Below are 21,813 nucleotides of genomic sequence, written 5' to 3'. Positions count from 1 at the left end.
TGCACTGAGCCTGCCCAAGCCAGCTCAGCATGGTGTCATTATCTCCCACAATCTGGATCTGAGGCGGTGCTGACATCTGCATCCACATTTTACACTCTTAATGTGGTCATCCTTAGCCTTGTGCTTTCCAAATGTCAGCTTCTATGGGAATTCAGGCATATTTCCCTGCTGTTTGTCACTTGGGCTGGAGTTAGATGGTTTTACTGGGGCCTCTAGTGGTCTCAAACTGCATTACTGAACCAAAGCAGCTGTTCGGGGATGGGAAGGATTGCCTCCCTCCCTTCGGATAGATTTACCCAGCTACAGGGCGAGGGCAGTGCCATACAGAAAATTTATTTGGATTCTAGTGGAGCATTTCACACGGAGTTAGAACTGAATGTGCTGAAGGAGCATAAATGAATGGCAATAAACAGCAACAGAGCGTGAAGGAGGAGATGAAGGTTAGCCTGAGAAGTCTGTGCTGGGCAGTGGTCACAGGCTGGTTTCTCCCAGCTGCACAACTCTCAGATTTTTAGATTAGGAAATTTTCAGGACCCCAATAAGGACAAAAAGATAAACTGTATTAAGAAAAGTGTAGAATTAAGGCAGGAAAGAGCAAAGCATTCATGTACCACCATCAAGACTGCCAGAAAAAAAAAAAGATTTTCTGTGTAACGAGACAGTTTTGAGCTCTGTGTGAGCAAGCTTGAAGGCTTTCACAAGCCATGGTTCTCCTGCCACCAGACAGGGTGTCATAGATCAAAAATTTGGTCCTTTTTGTCAGTATAAATAATCTTTCTTGATGTTGTCTTTGAGCTTTAGTGTAAGTTTTAAAATCCCTTTACAACTAGCTTCACTTGGAAAACTCTCAAACTAAATCCAGCTCAATGTTATTCTCCTTGTAAAGTATTTTTTAACGCTTCCCTGAGCAAAGACTCTGCAGAGTCCAAAGTGTCTGGCACAGGATAGTGAAATCTCCTTGTGATAAGAGAAACTTGAGAGTCCTGACTGCACTCAGCTAAGCAGATCTGAAATAGGGCTCTGTCAGGAAATGCTGCTCATTTTCGTGTCTGTGCTGCAAAGGCCAGGCAGCTGCTGGCTATGGTGAGCATTTTCCATGGTGCCTGGGTGGCCAGCCCTGCTGACTTGGCGACAGCGAGTGTTGTGTCATTGCCACCCGGGTATTTTTTTTTAAATTCCTTTCTCCTTTTTTTCATTGTATCCTACTTCTTCCAGGGTGTGCCTGAGTAATGACTCAGAGTGAAAAAATAGTGCTCTTGAGCTGCATGCAGGAATGCGGCTTGTTCACCTAAAATAAAAGTTGATGCTTCCTCAGTTTTGAAAAAAAAAAAAAAAAAAAGACTGGCAGTGTTAACTTGAAGTTCCTCTTAGAAGCTTTTTCTCAGTTCAAGCACTGCTCTTGCACATCCATCTGCAGTTCCACCCATGTCAGTAAGTGTCGTGGTTTAACCTCAGCCAGCAACCGAATACCACATCCAAAACATAGCCCCATACCAGCCACTCTGGAGAAAGTGAACTCTGCCCCAGGTGAAACCAGCACAATATGACATGGAACTTGAGTAGGATAACAATTTGGGGTTTAGTAAGTAGTTGTTTTAAGTGTCACTCCTTGCCATTGTCAGGTAAGCACACTGTTCCCTTTATGAAGTCGTTCAGCAGGATGGTCTCTGAAAAAGCATTACATGTACAACTTACTGGGTTATGTGAATTATTTAAGCTTTTCAGCCTTTCTTTGGTATGAAGTTTTGTTGTTTCCTCAGATGGAAGAATGATTCTACTGAACTCTGAGGTGGTCTGCAGCACCTAATGCTTGTAAGTAATGAGGACCTGGAGGTCTGGGTGAAACAGAGCTGCTACTGGCCTGCATGGAAACATTTTAAACTGAAGTTTGATCTGGAAGTCATTGGAATTAAGTCTAATGGTGTTCTCTGGGGTCAGTGGTGAAAGAGCTATCAGTTGCAATGCAGTCATGTTTGGGTTTTGGTGTCTATATTTTTCTCTTTATTTTGAATATGTTGCCCAGAAAACTCCTTGCTCCTAGGCTAGCCAGCTAAAAAGCAGATACAGGTAAAACTTGGAAGAATCATGAGAGGAAAAAAGAACTTTGTTCAGTATGTGTCATCACAAATTTTTATTTGGTGTCTCATCTTGGTTTTCTTAAAGGCTTTGTCTTCCACAGCGTTTTTAGCTCACTGGAGGTGCTGCACAGGCTGGAATGTCCTCATATATTTTCATAAAAGCCAGTGGAAAAAAAATTATATTTGGTCTCTTTTTGCAGAAAGGCTTGCTTCAGGGAAGTCAGAATTTAGAAATGTCAGGGGCAAAATATAAATACATGCAAAGTGGAAATAGTCTTTCCTCTCTCACATAACTGCATAACAGCTCAAAATAGCTTGTGCACAGTTGTGTATGGCTGTTTCAGTGTTCTGCACAGTTCCCTAATGCAACAGGGTGGCCTAGGAGGGTCCAGCCCCACCCAGTTCATAACAAGCACCAGCTCTTACTTCTTTTTTCTGAGTTCTGCATCTCCATCTGGGCCTGCGCAGGCTCATTAGCAGAGCTGCTCATTTACGGTTAAAAGAAGACTCCAAACATCTTGCAAAAACTTTGTGCTGTTTCTAAAATTAGAGCTTTTTTTCTCCAGGATAAACCCACTTATTGCAAACACTCTGCGAAATGGTGTTTTGTGTATGGGCTGTGAGTAACTGCATAAAATACCAGAGGGAAAACAGGTGGAACTGACACTTGCCACAGCCTATTTTCCATTTTCCATTGGAAGTGAATGCATTGTATTATTGAGATCATCTGGAGTTGATTTGAATGAAAAAAACCCAGAACTGTTGTGGACTACAGTTAAAGTGAATTTAGCAGAGTAAATATACACTAGAAAGGGGAAAAAAAGAAAACCAATCCCAAACTCTAGCACTGAATCCAGAAAGTAATCAATCTTCTGTAAAACTATGTAACATAATTAAATGTTAGCTTCTGACTTAGCCTCCTGTTGATTATTTCCTCCTTCAAGTAGTAAGGACCTGATACAGGAGGGCTGAGTATCCACAAATGCCACTGGAATTGGTAACTGAACTGTTATCTTAGCAGTCCTTCAGCACACAGGCTTTATCCACACTGTCTTTTTTCTTGTTGGACAATAAGCACAGGGGAAAACACCTGGTTTTCTTGGCTTGGCATATCTTTGTGTAAATTAAAGGCTGTCTGGAAGTGTTCAAGAGGTGTTTGGATGTGGCACTTGGGGATATGGTTTAGGGGTGATTATGGTGATGCTGGTTTGACAGTTGTACTGGACGATCTTGAAGGTCTCTTCCAACTTTGATGATTCTGTTTTGTAATAGTGTAATGATTTGCACCTGAAGTTTTATGCTTAAATGCAGAGAAATGCTTTGCAGTTGAAGATTTATGACATTTTATAAAGAAATTGGAAAATATGTTACCCAAGTGTATTTTGACTCATTTTCCAGTATGATATTTTTCCACCCCAAAACCTAGACGTTGTCCAGATAAGTCATGTTGCTTGAACTAGGTTCAAACAGGTTTAAGCACATAGTTCTATGCCCCAATTCAGGTGAGCTCATTCTTCCTGCCCACTGCTGTAAGCCTACAAACTTCATTAATTTGGAAATAATATGGAAATGAACGAGATGGAACAACCCTGAGATGGGTTTTAAGAGACAGAAACATTTCATCTTTCCAAACCCACCTTGTCTTCCTGCAGGACAACAGTCTCCAGCAGAAAGGTGTCACTCCCTGCTGATTTAGACTTTGCACTCCCAGGGAAGTGCAAAAATGTTCCCAGGTGAAATAGCAGGCAATGCCTTAAAAATCCTACAGAATCAGCAAGTATTGGAAAGCTGTATCAGTGTCTGGATGCAATACTTGGGCAATCCCATTTCCATTACTTCCCAGGCTTCCCAGTGGCATTCCTGAGTTTGATTTTCACTTACCTTGTCTGACCTTGAGTAAAAGCTTTCTGTGGGAATGCTTCCTGAGTAAGACTGTGCTAAGTACAAAACATCAGAGGTGATAGAGGGGTCTGTAAGTGGCCAGGCTACTGCATCTTTGCCGGTTAGTGTTTGTTGGCTGAGTGGTGGTGACTGACAGCATCAGCAAAGCCAAGCCTGGAGTCTTAAAACCATCACGATGGTGCTGTGTGGTGGCTTGTCCTGAAGCCCATAGTTATGCACGTGGGACAGCTAATGGTGGGTGAACATTGAGGGGGAAAAAAAAGTGTGAGAGCAGGGGCCCTGCCTAGTGGGGCAGTGATCCTAATTATGCCGCTGCTTTGGTGAAGGGGTGTTGAGAAGCAATTTGGAGACCGCTGTGACAGCTTGGTGATATTTTTGTGAAACTCCTCTAAACCTGAGAGGAGGGATGGGTGGAGAAGATAAGATCTGAAGGTACACACTTGAAAGATCATTAGCTTTGAGAAGGGTGCGATTAACTCCCTGGCTTTCTGCATCTGAGTCGCAAGGCACACACTGGTGAGCACACCAGAAACAGTAAGCAGCAACCTCAAGTGGTGTTCTTGGAAAGGATTTGTGGTTAAGGGTTTTTTTGGCTAAGATTTTTTTGGTTTGCTCACTTTGACTATTCAGCCAGCTTTTGGCCTTATATTTACATGAACCAAACCACATTGTTTTAAAAACTGGAGCAGGTAGGTTGGCTACTGTCCACAAGGGTTTTCCCCAGAGCGGGAACCCCAGCTTCATTAGAGGGCACAGTTTGGCAGCAGAGCCAAGCTGAGCTGAAGTCCTGCCCTGCTGTCTTCCTTGTGGCTCCCCCAGTCCATGTGTACAGCTGGCATGCTTTAAATCATGCTCGTGAAAATATCTTACTCTGGGTGATCAGATATCAGTGGGATTTGGTCCTCTCAGTCACTCGCTATTTTTGAAGAAGTTTTCCTGCAGTCATAATTCTTCCTGGATAAAATCACACATGAGACTAATACTAATTCCTCAATTAGGTAGGAACCCAGTGTGCACCTGAGGAGGATGGAGCTGAATTCAGCATGTATCACACACCACCAGCTCCTGGTCAGTAATAAACTGCTCACATAAGGAGCACAGGACAGACCTTGTGTGAGTGCAGATGAATTCCTCACCTCCTCTGGAACGTGCAGCCTTTGATCAAGCCCTAAGCATGGCTGTGTGACACGTGAAAAAATTTATTTGCCATAGCTGATGACAGTGATGGGTTTGTGTATACTTTTCTCTCCTGTTTCTCAGTTGAAATGGTCAGTATTTGGCATTTTGCTGTCTTTTCTTGGTTAGGGATGTTCCACCCCTACCCAAATTTCCACCGAAGTTAAAAAATTACCCAGCTGTATATATGAATAATAGGGATTTTTGTCATTGGAAAAGAAAAGCTGAGATGGCAGGCCTCGTGATATATTAAATGCAAACGCAAGGAGAATCAGGTGTTCAGTGCAAATATCCTCTGAAATCATAAACAAATGTTTTGTATAAATTCTCACTAAGGAATAACGTCAGGTTGGAGAACAGTTTGGTTCATGGCTGATGTTGAAAAATAGAGCATGGAATGACTGAGTCAGGCAAGCTGATGCTTGGGAATGGGATCATTTGTTTTGTGTGGCTTTGGGTTTCAGAAGGAGGCCTGCCTGCTGCTAGTGGGATGTGATTTTTTTGAAGTTGATTTGCACATAGGGATCTGGAAAGTCAGAAGGGTATTGTGAGGGAGTGTTGTCAGGGTGTGATAAGCAAGTGGAGTGATGGGATGCAGTTCATTAACCATGTGACAGGAATTTTAGTGTAACTTTCCTTTTTGAGGTTGTTTGAGCATCCTTAATAAAACCCCATGTGACCGTACAACCAAATTTCTATCAGCTTGGTCATTATGTGCCATTAGATCGGATGCCCATGGGACAGGAATCAACGTGTTCCTTGTTTGAGCTGGCAGGGAAGAAATGGGATGATAAAAAGGAGGGGTTCGGGGTACTTGATAGTGGCATACCCGTTTCACAGTCCTATAACATCTGTTGTTGCTGTTGCCTGGGAAGGATGCTGTGCCTCTAAACTCAAAATTTGTGGAGAAGATGAGAAAGTTCATTTTCAGGCAGTTCTACAGAAGAGAAAGTAACTGAAGGATGATGGGTTGTGAATGATGTCAGGCTCTGGAGTCTTTGTCTGTAGGGCTGCAGAAATCGCTGTAGCTTAGTCCTGTGGTATTTCTTGTTGATTTTGTTCTTCTTGTGAGTTCCCTTTCTTAATAAACATAACATCCTTTTGGCTCTGCTTGTAGATTGCCCTGCATTTCAGGGGATCTCACCTCTTGCTCACCATTCAGCAGCTGTTTCCACACAGCTTAGCTCTTCTGCTCTGGACCCTGCATGGTAGTGTGTTCCTGCCTTGAGTGGCTGTTTCCTTCTTGAGCTCTTCTTCCTCAGACACTTTGTGAAGGAATGCAGAACTATTCTTGACCTGGGTGCAGGCAAATATTTCCTCACTTCCTAAATAGCCTTGCAGTTTGGCTGAGCTCTCAAAAACTCAGGTTGAGGAGGAGCCTCACACTTGTAAGTAGGACATCTGCATCCGGTGCCACGTCTGTTGTGTGCTGCGTTGTCCCTAGGGCTGTGCTAGAGAAGACCAGGAATTAGGGCTTTGATGCTTACAAGGGCTTTTTTTGCCTAGGAAGAGTGCCCAAACTCTTCTTACTGTGGCACTGAGACCATCATGGGAATAAGATTTAATGGTATTTTCTGACTACTTTTTGAGGGTGTGTCTGCTTGGACCACCCATGACTGGTGCAAGGAGCTGCTGCTGGTGGAGCTCCTTGTGGCACCAGCAGCGTGACAGCTGGGGGAGTGAGTGACTTGGGATTCAAGCATTGCATCAGGGTGTTGTGAGATAGCTGCTTATTTTGAGTTAGCTCATGGAATTGCACAAACAGCTAAGAAATTGATTGTGGGTAGAGAAGACAGAAGTTCCAAGTGCTTTAAGTAAAAGACTGCTTCTTGCAGACCTCTTGCAGTCTGGGGCTTTTACTTCACTCCTGTAAGCAGCATTTTGTGGTGCCACCTGGAGAGACATGAATACGACAATTTATGGGCCAAATCTCACACCAACAGGAAGGGAAATGGCTATTTGGAAGTAAAGTACAAAGTCTGAAGACTAAAAATCATCCTCAAAGCAAAATTCTGGTGTGTTTGTCAGTATTACCAGCAGAGGAGTTTCAGGCTGCAGTTAAGTGGCAACTGCTGATATGTTATGGATGTGTGCACATGTGTAAACTGGATTTCAGAGCATGCATCGAGTGTTTTGAGCTTTGACTACCCTGAGTTCACTTCAGAAAATGTAAAACATTCTTTTGGGAGAAGTAGTAAGAAGGTTTATGCAGCAAAAGGATGAAAGGAAAAATCTTATTGATAAGAAAGACCTAACTGACATCTGCCATTTTTTTCTGAGATGGTACTAACTAAAGTGTGTTTTAACTAAGATCTTATAGATTTAGTTTATACATTTTTATGTGCAAAATAACCAGCTTATGTTATTCAAAATTTTTTTTTTGGTGATAAAATAAACTAGTTTTTTTTTAGAATGTGGAAACTAACATTTTACCAGCATGTTTAGAATTTTTTTCTCTACTAGTTTAGTGTGTTTTTGGTGTTATTTTTATGCCAGTAGAACTTTATGTATGACTCTTGCAGAGTGAAAAATGCGGGCTTTTTTAAAACAGATTTCTTCCCCCCTCATGTTAATTAAACCAGTCGTTATTTTATTTGAGCTTCCAGTAGTTTTAAAGTTTTAATTTCTGTTATTTGTTTTTGTTTTCCAGGTCAGATGTACAATTGCTTGTAAGTATTATTCTGTTGCTTGCTTTTTATTTTTTTGTATAACTCTCATTATCTTGATTTCTTTTAAGAAAGATCAAACAGTAAAAGCAAAGTATTTAAAAAAAAAGCTTCCTGGAAAGAATTTTTAGTAATAGGAGTTAAAAATGCATACTCAGTTATTTTAGTGACTGTAATACCTGCAGTGCACTTAAGGATATTTAAAGATATAAATCTGTACTGTAATCCCTTTGCTTTTCAGTTTGTAGAGAGTTCTGGTAAAATCAATTACAGGTGTAATGTGCTTAGAAAGATGGGAAAATACACTGAAAGGCAATAAAAACCAAACAAACCCCAAAACCAAAGAGCACACAAAGTGATGCTTTTAAAGAATTTCTGAAGTGAGTCTAGAACTGCTGCACTGGTCAAGATAACAAGTTTTCGTGTGGCAGAAATTTCTGAAAATGTGTGCAGTTAAGTTCTACCTTAATATTGAACATCAGGCTTACATGAGTTAGCCTTTAAATTCTAGGGTCTGAATCAACTGTTTCTATGCTTTGGGCTGTGCTACATCAGTGTGAATTTTCTGGCTCTAGGTATAGAGCCATGTCTCTTCTTTCCTTGTGGGAATGCACTGTGGGAATATGAGAGGGGAGGAGGGGAATATGCTGAGGGGAAGAGGCAAAATTGCTGTGCCAGGTTAAACAAAACTTCTGACAATAGATGAAGAAAACACACACAGACTGTGTCTGCAAGTTGGTTTAACTCATTTCAAACAAAACTGTACTGAAAAGAGCAGGTCATGATAGCTTTCATCCAAACCATATGTAGAGTCAGTGGATGGCTGAAATAATGTGGCAGTCACTTGAATCTAATTCAAATCATCTCACAGAAGTTAAGCGGTGAAACCAGGAAAAGTGGTAAAACCAGGAAATGTGCAGTGAGGCTTCTATAGAACTGGGAAAACAGAAGTGGCTGCGGGTCTGTGCGTGATATCAGTAACTGACTGTACTTCTGCAAATGGGAAGTCCAGAAATTTTGTAAAGACACAGTTTTGTGTTCTTCTTCCAGGCACTGAGGATTGCAGCTCAAAAAACGTAACTGCAGAACCAGCAACTAGTAGTAATGATGATTTATCAGTAATCTCTGCAAGTGGGAACAGAACCTCTGCAGGTGGAAGAGTGACCAGGGCTGTGTCTGATGGAACAAGAGGTGATCTAAGCACTGTAACATGTCCGTGGTTTGGAATGTGGCTGGGATGTGAATCTTCGGGGTGTTTTGCACTTCTATATTGTGATAGCATTTTAAGCCTGAGCTCTAGTTCAAAGGGCAAAGAGCATTGCAGGGGCATGGATCCAGCTGCTTTACTGCAGTAGAGAATGAGGCCGAGAAATGTGTCTGCACACCTGACTGGGAGTGCAGTTTCATACTGTGATTGGTGCATGGCCAGTAGTTTTATCCATGTTAGACTCGGGCTCCCTTCCCTGCTTGTTATGGCTTTTTAGGTTACAGCTTGACTGTGACATACAGGTTTGAAATGTGTAAGTGATGGGGTACAGCTGAAGTCCTCTGCCTAGTACAGAACACTGTGTCACATATCTGCAGGAGAGATGTGTGAATCTTGCAACTAAGAAAGGCTTCTCTCTTTGGGATATTCAGTTTAGGAAAAAAATGACAGTGGGTTGTGTGTTCCAACACACACTGCCTCAGCATGCTGCATAAAGCTCACAGCTGAGGCAGCACAGAAATCATTGCTGCACCTAGACAGCTGTGCTCCTTGAGATGAAGTGAAGCTTGAGGAATTGGAGTAGATGGCAGAGCTTGCAGGTGGGCCTTGCAGTAGAGAAAGATAGCTTGACTGTTTTCCCAGGCTGATTTCTGTTTTACAGAGACTGGGTGTGGCAGGGAGGAGGGTGCTGTATGCGTTTGTCAGCAAATATTCTTGTAGGTTAAAATTTTTTTTCTCTTTTTGTAGAACCCAGCCCAATTGGTAGTCTCACAGCAGAATACATTGGTGTGACTTCTGTCATCTTAACGTGGTCAGTGGATAACACTACTTCGAAACCTGAGAAGTCCAGGGTAGAGATTGTAAATGTGGCACCTGTGGAGATATTCAATGACACCAAAGCAGAAATTACAGAGTTAATCCCTGGGACGATGTACAGTTTCACTGTATATGCAGTGGTAAATGGTAATGACACAGAAGGAGTGTCCTTAAGCCTGTACACAAGTAAGTCATAGTTTCTTGCAGTTCTATTTCTCGTGGTCTGTACTTTTCTGTGCAGCTCAGGGGTCTGCCTGCATATGTGAAGACTGCAATTCAATGCTATTGTGTATAAGGCGTGATATTTTAGTCCTGGAGGCTGACCTGGACAGTATGCAGAGAATGGGATATTGCTGTAGAGCACAAACCTGATGATTTTGTTTTCTTGTTTTAAATTATCTTCCTCTCCATCCTGGTCTCTTCCCTGTGCACCTCTCTGGATTCCCAAGGGAGGCCCTGGAAATTCTGTCACAGTGATGGCCTGTGCTTCTCCTTTGGAATGTCAAAGGGAGATAAATGCTGCTCAGCATGGCTTGTCTTCAGTTCTCTCTTAGCTGCCCACTGGTGTAACAGCCTCCAGGAGTTCCTGGTGATGTTGTTGGGGTGCTCCTGCACTCTGGACCATGAGTGGTGTGAGGGAAGTGAAGCACTGGTGTGGCTGTGTTTCTTGTGTTCCATGTCTGTGAGCAGCTGTTCCTGCACGTTAACAAGTTGTTGCTTTGCCTTTCACAGAGCCCAGCTCGGTTGTTGATCTCGAGGCAGAATATGTTGGTGTGACTTCTGTCATCCTAAAATGGATGGTGAATGACAACGCTTCTGACTCCTACACGTACAGAATACAGTTTGTAAATGATACAAAGAGAAACCTGACATTCAATGACACCAAAGCAGAAATTACTGAGTTAATCCCTGGGACAATGTACAACTTCACAGTATTTGCTGTAGCAGCTGATGATAAGACAGAAGGAGAAGGAGTGTCCATAGACCTGTACACAAGTAAGTCACAGTTTCTTGCAACCGTATTCCTGGTGGACAGCTCAGAGCTCTGCACAGCTGCCTGAGGGCTAAAATGTAACGCTGTCGTGTATAGATGTGATGCCTTATTCCTGGAGCCTAATCTGGCATGTCCACTAAGCAATGGGGTCTTGAAGTGTGGAAGAAATACATCCTTGCTTTTAAAAAGAAAAAAACCAGGCAAACATAATCCACCTTGCTTCCTCTCCATCTTTGTTCTCGTATCACTTTGTGTGGGAGATAATTTCTTGTCGCAAGTAGTGAGCCAACTAGGAAAGATGCCCTCCTAGAGTTGCTGTTTGTGAGTAGAGTAGGACTCATGTGAGATGGTAGGTGGCTGACTTGGCTATGGTGATTAAATGACTGTGTTTCAAATTCACAGTGTAATGAATGAAAAGAGACAGCCGAGTTGCTACCCTGGACTCCAGGAGAGCAAAGTTTAAGCTATTCAGGGCACTACTTAGCAGCCTACCCTGGGAATCTGCTTTTGAGGGCTTAGGAGTCCACAAGTGATGTTCAGTAAAAACCACCTTTTAGGAGCACAGGAACAGGCAATTTCACTATGTCAAAAGTCAAGCAATGGGGCAGAAAACCAGCTTTGCTGAACAGGCAACTCCTTGTGGAGCTCAAGAGGAAGAGAAATTGTATGAGCTCTGAAAGTGAGGTCAGGCTTCTCAGGAGGATTACAGAGCTGTGGTTTGTCTATGCATGAAGAAGACACCAAGGGCCAGAGCCCAATCACAGTAGAAACTGGCCAATGCTGTTTCAGATAACAAGAAAGGCTTTTTGAAGCACATTAATAGCAAGAGGAGGTCTAAAGAAAACACTGGACTGATCCTTGTTGGTCACCTGCCTAATGGGGATGAAGAAAAAGCAGAGGTGTTCAGTGTGTATTTTGCCTCAGGTTTTGGTGATACCGATAAACCTTGGTCTGCCTGAGCCCCAGAGCTGGAGGCCCATGAGTGCTGGGCCAGTGGCTTCCACTTGTGGACACTGAAAGTGTGAGGGACCACCTGTATCAGCTGAATGTTCACAAGTCCATGAGGCCCGTTGGGATTCATCCCTGAGTATGGAAGGGTCCCACTGATGTTACAGCAGGACCCCTCTCCATCAGCTACCAAAGGCCTTGGGAGCCTGGAGAGGTCTCTGCCAGCCACTGTTACTCCTGTTTACCTGGAGGGTGGGAGGAAAGACCCAGGAACCTGCAGGCCTGTTAGACCAACCTCAGTTCCTGGAAAAATTATGGAGAAGATTGTACTGGGTACTGTCGAGAGGTGTTTAAAGAGCAATGCAGTCATCAGGTGCCATCGACATGGGTCACAAAGGGAAAGTCCCATTTAGCTAATTTGATCTCCTTCTGTGGGGAAGGGAGGGTGGTCAATGTATTTTTTCTGCATTTTAGTGAGATTTTTGGTCCTGTCCCTCACAGCATCCTTCTGCACAAGTTGTCCAGCTGTGGGATGAGGGGGTCCATGGTGTGCTGGGTGAGGAGCTGGCTGAAGGGCAGGGCTCACAGGGTTCCAGTGAGTGAGGCTGTGTCTGGCTGGTGAGTACTCACCAGTGCTGTCCTTAGGGTCCTCTGGGCTCCATCCTGGGGCTGCTCAAAGTATTTATCAAAGGTATGGATGCAGGAGTTGAATGTGTACTGGGTGCAATTCTGGGCCCCATGATTGAAGAAGGATGTAAAGGTCCTTGAATGCCTGCAGAGGAGGGCTGGAAGGCCTGTCCTGTGAGGAGCAGCTGAGGGCTTTGGGCTTATCTGGTTTGGAGAAAAGGAAGCTGAGGGGTGACCTCATTGCTCTCCTTGGCTTCCTGAGGAGGTGAAATGCAGAGGGTGGGGTTGATCTCTGGTGTCCAGGCATACGATGAGTGGGAGTAGTTCAAAGCTGCCTCAGGGGAGGTTTAGACTTGACCTTAGGAAGTATTTCTTTACTGACAGAGGGGTCAAACACTGGAATAGGCATCCTAGAGAGGTGGTCAGTGCCCCAAGCCTTTCTGTGTTTGAAACATCTGGACAATACTCTTAATAATGTGCTTTAATTTTTGGTGAGGCCTGAGGTGGTCAGGCAGTTGGACTAGGATAGTTCTAGGTTCCTTCTAAGTAAATATTCCATTCCACTCTATCACTTTCCTGCCCACCTCTGGATTCCCAAGGGAGGACGTGGGACTTCAGTCACTGTGATGGCCTGTGCTTATGTTTTGGGGTGTCAAAGGGAGATGAATGCCCCTCAGAATGACTTGTCTTCAGTTCTCTTTTAGCTGCCCAGTGAAGCACTGGTGTGGCTGTGTTTCTTGTGTTCCATGTCTGTGAGCAGCTGTTCCTGCACGTTAACAAGTTGTTGCTTTGCCTTTCACAGAGCCCAGCTCGGTTGTTGATCTCGAGGCAGAATATGTTGGTGTGACTTCTGTCATCTTAAAATGGGTGATGAATGACAACGCTTCTGACTCCTACACATACAGAATAGAGGTTGTAAATGATACAAAGAGAAACCTGACATTCAATGACACCAAAGCAGAAATTACTGAGTTAATCCCTGGGACAATGTACAACTTCACAGTATTTGCTGTAGCAGCTGATGATAAGACAGAAGGAGAAGGAGTGTCCATAGACCTGTACACAAGTAAGTCACAGTTTTTTGCATCCCTGTTGCTACTGGTCTATGTTTTGCTGTGCAGCACAGGGCTCTGCCCACCTGCCCAAGGGCTGTAATTTAATAGGAGCCTTACCTGGGCGAGATGCTAAGAATGAGTGGTTAATGTATGGAAGAAACATAGCCTTGATTTATTTCTTTACTTTTTAAACACCAAACTCCCTCTAACCCGCCCCCCTCCATGAAATGAAAAATCCTTCACAACAGCTAAACCAAAACCCGACCAATAAACCAAACTGAAATTGCCTGCATTGCCGACCATACTCATCCCTTTCCTGTCCATCTTTCTGGATTCCCTGTGAGCTCAGCTTCAGTGGTGACCAAAGCTTCTCCTTTGGAATGTCAAAGGGAGATAAATGCTGCTCAGCATGGTTTGTCTTCAGTTCTCTCTTAGCTGCCCACTGGTGTAACAGCCTCCAGGAGTTCCTGGTGATGTTGTTGGGGTGCTCCTGCACTCTGGACCATGAGTGGGGTGAGGGAAGTGAAGCACTGGCTGTGTTTCTTGTGTTCCATGTCTGTGAGCAGCTGTTCCTGCACGTTAACAAGTTGTTGCTTTGCCTTTCACAGAGCCCAGCTCGGTTGTTGATCTCGAGGCAGAATATGTTGGTGTGACTTCTGTCATCTTAAAATGGGTGATGAATGACAACGCTTCTGACTCCTACACATACAGAATAGAGGTTGTAAATGATACAAAGAGAAACCTGACATTCAATGACACCAAAGCAGAAATTACCGAGTTAATCCCTGGGACAATGTACAACTTCACAGTATTTGCTGTAGCAGCTGATAATGCCACAGAAGGAGAAAGAAGTTCCAGATACCTGTACACAAGTAAGGAAATGGTGCCTTGCAATTGCAAGTAACCATGTGTTTGTACCAAATCACTCTTCTTTCTTACTTTGGGTTTCCAACTTCATCCTATTTCTCGTTGTGATGTTGCTTTCTTTGCTCCAGGTGTCTGTGTGCATGAACGCAATGAAGTCTTGGCAAAGGGACTGAAATTGTCTCTGTGCTTGTATGTGCCCCCTATAAATCAGTTATTTCATCAGCATGTCTGCTCAAGACTATGTAGAGATCCAGCTGCTGCAATAGCATGACTTTTCCTTCAGACATTTGAGGGCTGAACAGACCCCTCACAACACTTCTGGGAGTGGGTTATCACAGCTCGTACCAAAAGCTGTGGTGTGCAGGGATATGGTACCAGGGTGACAGAGACTTTTTGTTCTTAAAGATTGGTTTGAGCTCCTTGCAGTCTGGGGCCTGAGGTTCCTGTGGGCTGTGACTGTCCCACTTCCTAGGGTTGCATTATCAAGTGTGGTGCCAGCCTTGTTGGCATTGTGCCAAAGAACCTTTTTCCCAGACCAGATAGATGGGATAGGAGGAGACTCTACTTTTGTGTGTAGCTCAGAAATGCAAAGAGAACAGGCAATGTCTCTACAAAGCAATTTAGAGGAGTGTGTCCTGGAGCTGCTACTGGGTCAATAAGCTTGTCTAAGCTGCCTGAGGTGAGTTCTATCTGTCTGGGGTTGATGCTGAGTCGGGCTTGCAGACACAGCCCCCTAAGGTGTGCCAGCTGTTGGACCTGCTCAAGCAGCCCATTTCTTTTTCCTGATATTGAGGAGAGTTCAGGCTGAAGTTCTCAAATTGAGACTCATGGGCACAATTTTGAGTTAACTGACCAAGATCAGCTCGCACTGTTTCCTTCCCTGATTTCCATCTGTTTCTCTGTCTGGAAAACCACTGTGGAAACAAGTAATTGTTGCATATGAAATGAAACAGAATATTTCCCAGAGCTCCTGTGATCATTCCAAAGATGCCTCAGCATGAATGCCTGAAACAGGGCACTGGTACAGTAGGAGTGATGCTTGGCTCCAAGTGGTGCTCATCCTGTGTGGAATAGGGAATCGTGGCTGTGGCTCTTCTTTCTGTATTTCTCTGTCTTGACAGGTTGTTGCTTTGCCTTTCACAGAGCCCAGCTCGGTTGTTGATCTCGAGGCAGAATATGTTGGTGTGACTTCTGTCATCCTAAAATGGATGATGAATGACAACGCTTCTGACTCCTACACATACAGAATAGAGGTTGTAAATGATACAAAGAGAAACCTGACATTCAATGACACCAAAGCAGAAATTACCAAGTTAATCCCTGGGACAATGTACAACTTCACAGTATTTGCTGTAGCAGCTGATAAGACAGAAGGAGAAGGAAGTTCCATAGACCTGTACACAAGTAAGTCACAGTTTTTTGCATCCCTGTTGCTGCTGGTCTGTGTTTTGCTGTGCAGCACAGGGCTCTGCACACCTGCCCAAGGGTTGTAATTTAAGACTCTTGCAGGCAGAGGTGATGATTCCATCCTGGAGCTGGAGATGGCCAATCTCCAAGCACAGGATGTTAGTGTAGAAGCAGAATTGCCCTGGTAGAAACCTGTTGGTAAAGTTTGCTCCAAGACTGTCAGCAAAGAGAAGAGACTTTTCACTGAGCACTGATCTCTTCCAAACTTGGGAGAGGGCATTGCATTTATTTCCTAGAGTATGGGGGCATGAGATTCTCATTTTAAGGGGGTCTCACAAAGAGCATATTGTTCTGAGTGAACTTGTGTGATTTGGAGGCCTATAGCTGCCATTGTGGTGCAGCCAGGAGAGAGATTCAGGCAGTGCTACATGAGGAGAACTCCTTTGGCCATCCAGCACCTTGCCACATTGAGTATTAAAAGTCTTGACATGTGGTGTTGGAGGGACCATTTTGGAGCTGGCTTGCAAGGCAGTAGCCCAGCCTGATCATTCCACATAATGCATTTGAAGGAAAATAGATGACTGTTCTTGTCATTTATGTTTTCCTGAAATGTACCTGCATGTATATTCCTAGCTGCACAGTCAATGCCCAAAAGTCTTACCTGTCTGTCTGTAATGGCTTTTGAACATGCAGAAAGAATAGGGTGCTGGAGAGAGGGTCTCCAGAGGGTCTGGAGATAGTCTCTCTTCCATGGGAATGAAGTGCAGGGCCTGAGGATTGGAGAAGCGTCTGGTTCATCACCTCTGTTCCCCTTCTAGTGATATTTTGTCTTCCTTATTTTTTGCTGTACAAAGTTGCACCACCAGTATCTTTTCCCTCCACTCTTCTCTTCTTCCTGCCTACTTTTTTGCATTGGCAATGAAACCCTGCAAGTGGTGGCACCGGGGTGGCCTATGCCCCTCTTGCCATTGCCTGTGAAAGGAAAATGAGTCATGCTTGAGATGGTTCATTCTCAATTTCCTGTTACCCACCTATTAATGCAAAAGCCTCCAGGAGTGCCTGGTGATGTTGTTGGGGTGCTCCTGCACTCTGGACCATGAGTGGTGTGAGGGAAGTGGCTGTGTTTCTTGTGTTCCATGTCTGTGAGCAGCTGTTCCTGCACATTAACAAGTTGTTGCTTTGCCTTTCACAGAGCCCAGCCCAGTTGTTGATCTTGAGGCAGAATATGTTGGTGTGACTTCTGTCATCCTAAAATGGATGGTGAATGACAACGCTTCTGACTCCTACATGTACAGAATACAGTTTGTAAATGATACAACAGTGTCACTCCTGACATTCAATGACACCAAAGCAGAAATTACTGAGTTAATCCCTGGGACAATGTACAACTTCACAGTATTTGCTGTAGCGGCTGATGATAAGACAGAAGGAGAAGGAGTGTCCATAGACCTGTACACAAGTAAGTCACAGTTTCTTGCATCCCTATTCCTCGTTGTCTGTGCTTTGCTGTGCAGCACAAGGCTCTGCCCACCTGCCCATGGGCTGAAATTTAATGGTGTTGCAGGCAGAGGTGCTGTGCTTTGCGTGCCTGCAGTCAGAGATGTTTGTGTGAAAGAGACATAGCCTTCTTAGAAAAACCAGAGTAAAACAAACACCTCAAAAACAATGATTGTTGAAGTTGGTTACCAAGGCCTGTGACACAAGGAGCTCTTTCAAAAAACTTCCTCTGGCCTGGGATTTGTGTGGGTGCATCTGTTGCCTTCACTTCTAGGGGGATCATGGCCTCAGGACATTCTTGTTAAGGGCTCCCATATAGAGATACTGTGATGTGGGGCCCTGTGGCTGGAGCAGAATGAACTTTAGATAACACTTGCTCAGGAGTGCATTCGTGGCACGACCTAGGCAAGCTGCTCCTTTGCCACCTTTCATAACCTCTATTCCTTTTTCAGTGATATTTGAAGTTCCTTACCTTTTGCTGTACACAGATAGACCGCCATGTTCTTTTTCCAGTCCCCCTACAACCTTTTATCTCTCCTAACCACACCTCTGAATTTCCAAGCAAAATCCTGGGAGCTCTGGCAATGTGATGATGTATTCTGCTTTAGAGTGTCAAAGGGAGACGAATGCCACTCAAGGCTACATTCCATCACTTCTGTCTTAGCTGCCCACTGGTGCAACTAAGGAGTCCAGGCGTGCCTGCTGATATTGTTGGGGTGCTCCTGCGCTCTGGACCATGAGTGGTGTGAGGGAAGTGAAGCACTGGCTGTGTTTCTTGTGTTCCATGTCTGTGAGCAGCTGTTCTTGCACGTTAACAAGTTGTTGCTTTGCCTTTCACAGAGCCCAGCTCGGTTGTTGATCTCGAGGCAGAATATGTTGGTGTGACTTCTGTCATCCTAAAATGGATGATGAATGATAACGCTTCTGACTCCTACACATACAGAATAGAGGTTGTAAATGATACAAAGAGAAACCTGACATTCAATGACACCAAAGCAGAAATTACCAAGTTAATCCCTGGGACAATGTACAACTTCACAGTATTTGCTGTAGCGGCTGATAATGCCACAGAAGGAGAAGGAAGTTCCATAGACCTGTACACAAGTAAGTCACAGTTTTTTGCATCCCTGTTGCTGCTGGTCTGTGTTTTGCTGTGCAGCACAGGGCTCTGCACACCTGCCCAGGGTTTGAAATACAATATTATGTTAGGCAGAAGTGCTGCACACAGCCTACCTGGAGTCAGCAGTGGTAATATGTGGAAGGGGGTTCTGTGCAAGGGGTTTTGTTGCCCTTTCCTCTGGGTGAGGCCCTCAGGTTCTTATTTGGATGGGCTCCCAGAGAGTGCACATTGTGCCTGGGGAACTTCCCCCTTTGGAGGGCCCATGGCTGTGGCTGGGCTTGGGCAGCTGATGCCTTTTTCTCTGGCCCTAAAAATACAAGTCAGACACAATTAGGGTAATAAAAGAGTACCTTTATATGAGGATCCTTAGGTGCACAAATTAGTCAGGTAGAAGTAGCCGAAGATGTACCCTGTGCGTGACGCGTGTACCATTTTTATAGATTCTGCAAATTAGTATATCTGATAAGAACCTCCAAATTAGGAACTCCCCTGGTAAAGTAATCCCCCCAATTCTAGTACTTTCTAAATTCTCCCCCCTCAGGATGAGTTCCAGGCTCTGTTTACAAAAGTATATATTAGAAAGCTGGTTTCAGCCTTGGTTTCTAAGGAGAACCAAGATAGGATAGGGATCCTGGAATTTATTTTGTCTTTCTGCCTAGGAAAATGTTGAAACTAAGCTACAATGCTACAAGTACATGTGTAAATGATACAGAGAATAGGTAAAAGAAAAAGGGTAAAAAACCCCAAACAGCATCACAGCACTGGGTGGTGTGGCTGTCAGCCCTGCTGCTTTGCTCAGCTCATCAGCAGACAGGAGATGGCTGAGTTGCTCCTGCATTCCTAGTGTTAGGCATTGTGACTATTTTCCTCCTTGTTGTGATCCTGTGCTGCCTTGTCCTTTCCTTTGTTCTGTCCCATTTTGACCGAGGTGAAATGAATCTGTCCCAGAGCTCCCGAGTAGGTTTTCTGAGGGGCTCTGGGATGAACTTGGAAAGTCACTGGTACTCTGAAAGTTCTGCTTGGCTACTCATAATGCTCAGTCTGTCTAAAACATGGAGCGTGGTTGTGCCTCTGCTTTTTTTGTCTGTCACAAAATACTCCTGAGTGTTTCTGGGGTCTCCTCATGACTTTCACAGAGCCTAGCTCTTTTGTCCATATCAGGGTGGAGTATGCTGGTCTCTGACTTTTCCCATGGAGCGCTGATGATACTTCATCTAACTATTCCTACAGGATAGAGTTCAAAAGTCATGACTCTTCTAGAAACCAGGCATCCATTGTCACCAGATGTCAGAGGTGTTGTTCCAGGGTTTGTCTGTAATCTCCTATAATTTCACCATATTTGTAGGAGTAACTGACAGTGTTACTGGAGAAAAATAAATATTTATAATATGCAGTAGGAGTAAGTCCCAGTCACTCACATCTATTTTTACTAAATCTGTTGCTTCTGGTAGACAATTGTGTACCTTAGTTTCTTAAAATAATACCCCTTCTAATAACAAAATAATTTAATACATGAGTCTATAACTCCTGTATTTGAAAGTACCCAATACTTCCCTTACCAAGAGAGGAAATAAATTTGGTGTGTGTTGTAATTCCAGATTTATAACTGTTTTGATCTTGAAGGCCAAGTTTTACAAGGTGTTTAGTTTAGAGGGACGTTTCTTCTGAGTGTTACTGCTACATTAGCTTTTTAAGTGTCTTTCTGTATCTGGTCATAAGGTTGCAGTTTTTATATCATGTCCTAGAAGACTCTCACCCAAACTGACTTGTTCTAGTTGCTGCTTTTAAGGATGGCTACTGTTGTGCTCTTAATGGACAGAGATTGTATTAATTTTCTTATTTGTTGGCCACTAAGAGTTTTACATAATTATGGAGGGATTTAGTGGCAGTCTACATACTATAAAAATGTTCTTGGGAGTAGTATGTTAAAGGATTGAACAGTATTTTGAAAACATTGCTGATCTTGATAGATACTCAGCCTAATTTTTGCCGGTAACCCTGTCTGTAGAGGAGTTAAAGAGCACAGAATAGGTCTGTGTACTTAGTGTGTGAAATAGTTGTCTTCCTCATAAGGTAACAAGTCCTTGTGTAGGCAGTAGGTGCCATGTAGGCATCTTTTTAAAAGGGGAAGGGAATACTGAAGTTTTACAAGCATTTATACACATAACATACAAATAGACAGCTTTTTCTATTGAGGACAAGGTTTGATTTCTTACTCCTCTTATTTTGTTATTCTTTTTTCTTTCGGCAGTAACTGTCTCAGTGAATTCCTTCCTGTGTGAACCAGTGGCCAAGCAGCCTTTCCTAATGCTGAAGTGGAAATGTCCTTTTGGTAACAACTCTGGCTTCAAAATCAAGATATCTAATACACATACTTCAAGGGAAGAGTTGGCTCCACCCTGCACAGTAGAAGGCTTTGAGCAAACCTTCCAAACAGCATCTTTAAATTTTTTCAGCACCTATAATGTTTCTATCATAACGCTTTCAAATGGCTCTGAAAGCTCTCCAGTGGACAAATTGTGTCACACCAGCATTTCTGGTAAGCATTAAGATCCAAGAAAGAAAAAGGACAAAAATACTAACTTCATGATTGCAGAATACCAGACTTGGTATGCACTACATTATCAGCCTGCAGATTATGAATAAAACACTACATTAATGCATAGTCTAACGTGATGCGCAGTAAATATACATTATGTGAACAGTGTCAGTTTCACAGCCTTTTCTTGTTTGGAAAACTTTTTATCAGTGCTTACTGAACTAAAAAATATTTTTGTTGATAGACCCACCTCCTCCAAGTGAAGTTCCTTCAGTCAAGGCTGTCAGTCACAGCTCACTGTCTGTTGAATTCTCTGATTTTGATTCACGGAATGGTCCATTAGAAGCCTACGCAGTAATGATTACAACAGAAGATCAGGGTAAGATGTTCATGATATTATCTTGTAGCTGAAACAATTTACCAGGTAGCATTATGTTTCACACTCTAAATAGGTGCTAAATGGATAGAGGAAAAGCAGACTCAGAATTTTCAATCACTTTTCTGAATTGTAAGGTAAATACCTTGCTTGCTTGAAGTCAGGTCACTCCTTGTTTTCAGAAGGCCCTATTTTCAGTCAGTCTTTTCCTGCCTGACTTATCTTTTTACATAAATCTCATATGTATTGCCCCTGTGCTATTCCCATCTTGATTTGCCAGTGATTCCCTTCCCCAAGATTGCATAGTATCCTTTCTTCTCCCACAGAATAATTTTCAGAGCAGCTAATAGAAGCAGCTTTGGAATATGGATTGTTTTTCCTCCTCCCTTCTTCAGCTGGAATATGCCTGCAGTAAGGTCTTAAAAGGAAAAAAGCTTTCTTCCTGATTTTACTCAAAACACTTTAACTAAGAGAGATGGGATGCGGATGGAAGGCTTAAAAATCATTGACAGCATTAATGGGAGTTAAATGCCTCAGA

At 43.5% G+C, this 21,813-nt stretch overlaps 1 protein-coding gene across 11 annotated transcripts in view; it reads left to right on the top strand.

Annotated features, from left to right (window-relative positions):
* PTPRJ (protein tyrosine phosphatase receptor type J) overlaps nt 1-21,813 on the top strand; it is a 75,162-nt gene that overhangs the window by 39,791 nt on the left and 13,558 nt on the right. For 2 of the 11 annotated variants that reach the window (XM_032111457.1, XM_032111455.1), the window contains exons 2-11: nt 7,807-7,825; nt 8,873-9,013; nt 9,777-10,031; nt 10,578-10,841; nt 13,217-13,480; nt 14,078-14,341; nt 16,936-17,202; nt 18,081-18,344; nt 20,612-20,899; nt 21,144-21,278. In XM_032111457.1, the coding sequence (XP_031967348.1) occupies nt 7,807-7,825; nt 8,873-9,013; nt 9,777-10,031; nt 10,578-10,841; nt 13,217-13,480; nt 14,078-14,341; nt 16,936-17,202; nt 18,081-18,344; nt 20,612-20,899; nt 21,144-21,278 (2,161 nt within the window). Of the gene's footprint in view, nt 1-7,806; nt 7,826-8,872; nt 9,014-9,776; nt 10,032-10,577; nt 10,842-13,216; nt 13,481-14,077; nt 14,342-15,479; nt 15,741-16,935; nt 17,203-18,080; nt 18,345-20,611; nt 20,900-21,143; nt 21,279-21,813 lie in introns of all 11 variants that reach the window. The other 9 variants (XM_032111461.1, XM_032111462.1, XM_032111456.1 and 6 more) reach the window with 9 other exon arrangements.

Source organism: Corvus moneduloides, chromosome 6 (genome assembly GCF_009650955.1).
Source record: "Corvus moneduloides isolate bCorMon1 chromosome 6, bCorMon1.pri, whole genome shotgun sequence".
NCBI classification, from domain to species: Eukaryota; Metazoa; Chordata; class Aves; order Passeriformes; family Corvidae; genus Corvus; species Corvus moneduloides.
Note: the sequence above shows the minus strand (reverse complement) of the source record. Positions and strands in the feature narration are given on the sequence as shown.